This window comes from Poecile atricapillus, chromosome 35 (assembly GCF_030490865.1).
Source record: "Poecile atricapillus isolate bPoeAtr1 chromosome 35, bPoeAtr1.hap1, whole genome shotgun sequence".
Taxonomy (NCBI): Eukaryota; Metazoa; Chordata; class Aves; order Passeriformes; family Paridae; genus Poecile; species Poecile atricapillus.
In genome coordinates, this window is record NC_081283.1 from 976,896 (window position 1) to 984,206 (window position 7,311).

Genomic DNA, 7,311 nt, shown 5'->3' on the forward strand with positions numbered 1-7,311 from the left:
AGCAGATAAAAGAGGAGGCTCCCAAGCTCTCCCATTACAGGGGTTTCTGTCTCCATTGCCCTCTGCTCTTTTCCTGCTGCGCAGCCTTTTTTTGTTTTCCTCTCTCCTACTCTTTGTCTTCCCGACTGAACCAGCCATGAGCCGGATCTCTTTCAGATCATCTACTGGAGGGGGCATGAGGGGCTTTAGCTCAGGCTCTGCTATCGTAGGAGGTGGTAGCAGTGGGACCAGAAGCAGTTTTAGCTCTGTCTCTGTCTCCAGAGTTGGAGGAGGAAGAGCTGGAGGTGGAGGAGGCTTTGGAGCTGGCGGTGGCTTCGGCAGCAGAAGTCTCTATAACTTAGGTGGAAGCAAAAGAATTTCCTACAGCTCGGTCGGTGGAGGTCTACGGAGTGGAGCCGGGAGCAGCTACGGCTTTGGTCTTGGCTATGGTGGTGGAGCAGGCACTGGCTTTGGCTTAGGAGGAGCTGGTGGTGGTGGTGGCTATGGGCTGGGAAGTGGATTTGGGCTGGGAGGGCCCGGATTTGGTGGCCGAGGCGGCCCTGGGTTCCCTGTTTGCCCACCTGGTGGCATCCATGAAGTGACTGTCAACCAGAGCCTCCTGGCACCTCTCAAACTGGATATTGATCCGGAAATCCAGAAGGTGCGAACACAGGAGAGGGAGCAGATCAAGACCCTCAACAACAAATTTGCCTCCTTCATCGACAAGGTGAGAGTTTGATCCGAACCATTAAGCCATGCACGTTATCAGTTGCCTCAGGAAAAAACTTCAGGAAGAACCTTCATCTGGATTTAGGGACTTGCCTGAACTGATCTCAGCCAACAAACAGTGTGAGCTTGGCTGAAAACTAAGAACTGTTTAATGTTTCCTCTTAGCAAGGATGCGTTTTTCAGCACCTTTATATTATTGACAAAGTAATTCTCTCTCTTCCCTGTAAAAACCATCCTAGGGAGGATGGATCTTCTCCTCTACAATGGAATAGAACCCATTTAAACCAGTAAGGTGGGCTGAATATCTACTGGGGGGAGAAACATTAAAGTTGCAAGTACCTGTGTTTGGCCTGATTAAAACTCACGAAAAAATCTTGCTAAATACCTCCAGAAGATTCTAATACTTTTGAGAATCCAATGCCCTAAACTGGGACACTCCTGATAATTCCCCTCTTATTGTCCCAACATGTCTAGACCTTTTCTATTGGTAATCCCACTTTTTCCTGGCAGTTGTGAACTTTTTTGTGTGTTGTTCACTCATGCCCCTGGTTTTGTTCCTCCCCAGGTACGCTTTTTGGAGCAGCAGAACAAGGTGCTGGAGACCAAGTGGACCCTTCTCCAAGAGCAGGGTCACACTGTTACCAGGAAGTCCCTGGAGCCCATTTTCGAAGCCTACATCAACAACCTCCGGCGGCAGCTCGACAGCCTGATGGGAGAGAGGGGCCGGCTGGACTCTGAACTCCGGAGCATGCAGGACATGGTAGAAGACTTCAAGAACAAGTAAGGAATTGCGTTCTGCAGCGTAAGTCATTCCAGCTAGGAAAACTCTGGCTGGTGCTCATTCCTGCTGGTGCACACATGGTGTTTGATCCAGGTTCCTCTTCCCAGCATAAAACATCTTCCCAGAATTATGTCTTGTTATTTTACATTTATCATAAGTAAGGTCAGTGTTTAGCACAGAATTCCTGGGTAACTGCTCCAGCATAACAGAGGTCATGGTCTGATCCCTGGAGTCTCCTGAAATAATATACCTGGAAACAGAAAACTTAGTAAATTGTGAGGATAATTAACAAGCAAAACCAGAATGAAACATAGCCAATAAAATTTCAGCTCCAAAAATCCCCCATTTTCCATTCTGTGAAGGAAATTCCAGCCTTTCTAGAGGGCCCAGGTGACCTGGGAGTGCTCAGGCTCACACAGCTCCCATCACCTGGAAGCTGATCAGCCCTTTGCAAAAAAATTTCCCTGGGGAGGGAATTAACCCCCTGCTGAGACACGGGATCCAGTGGAAGGAGGCTGGGTCATTCTCAGTATGCATCAGTCAGCACCTGCTGCCTGGAGGGGATTTTGGGGGGGATTTTTAGGTGAGACCATTGACTTTTATTTGGGCTGAGAACAACCTGTCCCTTCTTCAACCAGCCCTGGCCTACTGCAAATTTGAGAATTACCCTGGAGGGCTGGAATATGTTAATATTAGGTGGTTAAGCATGGGAAGAGACAGATTTTTGGGAGAGGGGCTGGGAAGGAGACACTTAGATCCAACAGGAGGGACTGGCAGAGCTTCTGCTGTGGTTTTGGGTGCATTTGAGGTCTTGAAATGCGTTCTAGGCTCTTAGAAATACTGCCAGGCCCCAAACAATGAATTCTACAGTCTGGATTTCAGAGCTATCTCCTGAGAAAGAGAACATATTCTATTTCAAGTCTAGAGTTTGTTCACAGTCCACTAGCTAATTTCCACCTCTTCCCTTGTCCACTCAGAGATCTGGCTGCAAGGAAAACTCTGCCAGTATTGGTGAGAGGACTGGCATGAACCTGCCTTTGAAAGCCAGGTCTTTGTCTCAAGAGTCTGCATGTTTAGTCTACTTTCTAGCTAAGCCCTGCCCTGATTATCTGATGACAGGATGTTGCTCAGAGCCATAAAAAGTTCCACAGAACCACTGTCAGAGCTGTAATGATCCTCTCTTGCACAACCATGGAGTTTTTTGTTTTAATTAAATGCTGCAGTGGGTTCTACAGAGCCATTAGCATTATTATAATATCAAATACCAATGATTGCTTTATTATACATTTGTATGCATTGCAGTGCAGCTTTGTTGAAAGTCTTTTGCATAACTTTGCTTGGAGCAAAGGTCACCGGGAATGGTTGCTCCTGCTTCCTGCCAAAACAGGCTCTGAAACTGCACATTTATGTATGAGCTTGACTTTATGGGCAATGATTAAAATATATTAATTTAACTGGGACTACTCACACCACAGAGTCCCACAGTTCAAAGACAGTAATATTTGCTCTGTGTCTGCTCTGGATAAACAAGTGGGAGTACAGAATATATCCATGAGCCACAACTGATGGTTTGGGAATGGGGTGCTCCCACCTCTTCATTCCACCGAAACCCCCTCACTCTTTTATCCTGGCAGATATGAAGATGAGATCAACCGGCGCACAGGTGCTGAAAATGAGTTTGTGGTCCTCAAGAAGGTGAGTGGGTTGGGAATTTTGAGTCAGGAAATGGAATTAACTCACCTTGCAGAGTTCATGCAAAGCTTGTAGGAGTTGGGGTCCTACACTCTCATGGCTGGGTCAGGCTGTGAGATCAGAACAACCTGGGCTGGGTCCTCCTGAGGCCAGGAATGGGCCCAACCTTCTCTGTGCTGATAGAGCTGCCCAGTTTTCTGGTCTCTTGTGTCTCAGCTCAGCTCAGTCTCTGGTCACATCCTTGTGAGTCACAGCTTTGCCTTCTGCCCAAAAACCTGGTTCTGGCTCACAGTCAATGTCCAGCATTACCTTAAGAATTACCTTGATCACAGGGACATAAAAATGAGCCTAAGGAAGTGCTGGCAGTGGCACAGGTTTCCCAGCGAAGCTGTTGCTGCCCCATCCATGGAAGAGTCCAAGGCAATGTGGTCTGTGGAAGGCATCTCTGCCCCCAGGAGGGGTGGGAGTTGGATGAGCTTTCAGGTCCCTTCCAACCCAAATCATTCCATGATTCTATGAATAATAGACCCAGAAGCAGACATGGTCCCATTGGTGTCCTGAAGCCCCTTTGGGTTCTGATTTCATCAGAAACAATTGGTATCTTCTCTTTAGGACGTGGATGGTGCTTACATGAACAAGGTTGAGCTCCAGGGCAAGGCTGATGCACTGGCAGAGGAAATCAACTTCCTGAGAGCTCTGTATGAGGCGGTGAGTGGCTCCTGGAGACCACCCCCCAGGTCCTGCCCCATAGACCCCACACCCAGGGCTCTATGGGAGCAGAGGAGATGGTGGTCCCAGCCTTTTGGAAATGATAATGCAGAAATAAGTTACAAAATGGAAATGGAGCAGGGGAAATGCAAGAAAACAGCTTGGCGGGGAGGACTCCCAGATCACCTCATCTCTGTGGTTTCCACCATGGACACCAGACCATTAACTTCACTTTTTGCATCTTCTACAGGAGTTGTCCCAGATGCAGCAGCAAGTGTCCGACACCTCCGTGGTCCTGTCCATGGACAACAACCGGAACCTAGACCTCAACAGCATCATTGCCGAGGTCAAGGCACAGTACGAGGACATCGCCAACCGGAGCCGCGCTGAGGCTGAGGCTTGGTACCAGAATAAGGTGGGTAACTCAGGTGACAGACTGATTTCCATGGTCAGAATAGATCAGAAATTATTTCCCATAACCTGAGGAGAGACAGGGACAAAATGCTCAAAAGTTTTGACCTTGGACTCACAGAGTCACTGATAGAACTGGCCTTAAACACTTCCCCTTCCAGGTTCTTGTAGGTCACAACGCCCAGGTCTCCTGTGTCATCAGGCACTGCTTTCCCAGCACATATTGAGACCTAAGGGCAAGTAGTGTTATTCCATGGGCAGATTTCAGAGGAATCTTGTCTCCCACCCCTTAACCCTCATCCAGACCTGCACTATGTTCCCTGAAGTCCCTTCACCCTTCTCTGAGCTCCCAGTGCTCACCAGTGCTCTCCTCCTTTCCCTGCGCCAGTACGAGGAGCTCCAGGTCTCTGCTGGGAGACACGGGGATGACCTGAGGAACACCAAGATTGAGATTTCAGAGATCAACCGGATGGTCCAGAGGCTGCGAAATGAGATCGACAGCGTGAAGAAACAGGTAGGAGTGGGATACTCTTGCAGAGCAGCAGGAGGTGGGTGGGAGGTGATGGTGGTCAGGCACAGCAGGAAGAGCTAGGTCACACCAGGAGCCCTCAGTGCCATCCTGGGAGCCACCAGCCAGTGTCCACAACCCCTCAGCAACACTTGGGAGAGTGGTTTGGGGAGCCCAAATGAAACAACTACCTGTTCTCCCCAATCCCAGTGTGCCAACCTCCAAGCAGCCATTGCTGAGGCCGAGGAGCGTGGGGAGATGGCCCTCAAGGACGCCAAGGCCAAGCTGACCGAGCTGGAGGATGCCCTGCAAAAAGCCAAGGCTGACCTGGCCCGGCAGCTCCGGGAATATCAGGAGCTCATGAATGTCAAGCTGGCCCTGGACATTGAGATTGCGACCTACAGGAAGCTGCTGGAGGGCGAGGAGAGCAGGTGAGGACACATAGACCTGCTGTCTGCTGACCAGGGACCATCTCCTTGGTGTCAAACAGCTCTTCCCAAGGGTCTGGAGCACCAGGGCAGACAGAGGGATGCTTGAAATTGTAAACTTTGTAGGCAAAGTTTTTTTTCTCCAGCTCTTGGCACCTGACACTGATAAAAATTATCACTGTCACCTTTCACCTGTAACACAAACACACCCCACCCCACTGAAGGCCTAATTAGATGGTCCCATGGACAAGGTTTTGGCAATTATTGCTCATTTTCCCCTTTCCCAACAGGCTTGCTGGAGAAGGCGTTGGAGCTGTCAGTGTCTGTGAGTATCACCTCCCTTACACCTCTTCATATCCCCATCCTTCCACCTCTTTGTATCTGCACCTCTTCCCACCCACCCTTCACCCAGGGGGTGACACTGCAGTCTCCCCCACCTCGGGGGCCCAGCTGTCCCCTCACATGGGTGTTCCTGGTTCTTTCTCAGCCGTGGTCAGCAGCTCCAGTGGGATGGGCTACAGCGGCGGGAACTGCCTGGGCCTGGGCGGGGGGCTCGGCATGGGCAGTGGCGGCGGCAGCAGCAGCTACACCATGAGCAGCAGCGGCTTCGGAGGTGGCAGTGGAGGTTTCGGCGGCAGCGGAGGCTTTGGAGGAGGCAGTGGAGGTTTCTCTGGGGGGCTCAGCTATGGTGGAAGCAGCTCCTTCAGCTCTGGGAGCAGCCGGGGCATCAGCTCCAGCACGGGAGGCAGTGTCAGGATCGTTTCTAAGACCACCACCAGCAAAAAGACCATCAGATAAGGCTGGCAAGCACATGACCATCAGCAATTCTGGCCTCCTGCCCTGCAGATCATGTAAATAGCTGTGCTAGAGCCTCTCCTTCCTCCATCCTTCACTTCTGGGGCAGTGGGGGGGACCAGGACCCCTCCGTGAGAATCTGGAGCACCTTTGGCAGAAGCACAGGTTGTAACAGGTAACTGACTGGGTATGGACTCCATGGTGCCCCTCTGTCAGCAAGCCCTTGGTCTCTCCTCAAAGTCAGGCCTTTAAAGGGAAATGGAAGCACTATGTGGAATGGGAAAAAGCATTTCATTCATCCCATTTCAAGGGTGAATCACAGCCTTGTGGAACCACAGTCCCAGGTCCTCAGCAGTGAAAACACCTCCAAGAGGCTCTAAAAGCCTCTGCCCCCCAACGTGTTACAACCTCCAAAGGTTTTGTCTGCAATTAAAGATTTCTTCCAGCCCCTTCTGTTTTCTCCAGCACTTGTGGGAAAGGTTTTTGCTTTGTGTGTATAAGATTTCTAACTACTTATCCTCATGGCTGCAGCCTCCTCACTTCCATGCCTAACCTACTGTAAGGTCCAATAAAAGAGCATTTGTCATTTTTAAACTCTGATGGGTTTTGGCTTTTCTTCCCTTCTCCTGCTGTGGGTATTGGTCTGTGCTGTGCCCCTGCTGCACTGGGGATGACCCGAGGGCAGTTCCTGAGACAGGATTGGCTCCTTGAGGAAACAAAACTCAGTTTTAGGACTTGGGCTCTAGGACAAGTTGGGACAAATGGAAAGGAGGGTGGGATGAGCAACCTGGTCTGTGGAAGGTGCCCCTGCCCATGGCATGTGGGTGGAACTGGATGGACTTTAAGGTTCCTTCCAACCCAAAGGATTCCATGAGTCTATGGATAGAGAACTGAGGCACAGGAAAGAAAAGCTGCCTCAGATCTGAGCCAAAAGCTGGATGAATCCCACTATGGTGGTTACCTGCCCTTTCTGCCTGTCACTGAAGGACAATGGAAGTATAGGGAAGTGGGGAAAAGGAAGGTGATTCCCAAAGGTTTATTTGGGATTCATGGGCTGGCTCATGCAGGGCATGGCTCAGCCATTAGTTTGTACAAGCTGGAGTAAATGGTACATCAGAGTAGCCCACCTCTGGCATCAGCACCATGGTGAGGACACAGCAATATTGGCACACAGCAGGAGGGGGATGGAGGAGGTGGACATTGCCCTGACTGGGAAGAGCAGCTGCAGGGGCAGGAACAGGGCAAGGCACCCAAAATCTGCACACAGACACTGTTTGCAC

The 7,311-nt window shown here is 50.4% G+C and overlaps 1 protein-coding gene across 1 annotated transcript; it reads left to right on the top strand.

The window, feature by feature from the left end:
• Window positions 1–136: 136 nt before the first annotated feature.
• LOC131590776 (keratin, type II cytoskeletal 6A-like) lies at window positions 137–6,034 on the top strand. The gene is made up of 9 exons (XM_058861079.1): window positions 137–706; window positions 1,274–1,488; window positions 3,124–3,184; window positions 3,794–3,889; window positions 4,140–4,304; window positions 4,689–4,814; window positions 5,019–5,239; window positions 5,527–5,561; window positions 5,724–6,034. Exons 1-9 carry the CDS (start codon window positions 137–139, stop codon window positions 6,032–6,034), a joined length of 1,800 nt encoding a protein of 599 aa, XP_058717062.1.
• The last annotated feature ends 1,277 nt before the right edge of the window (window positions 6,035–7,311 follow it).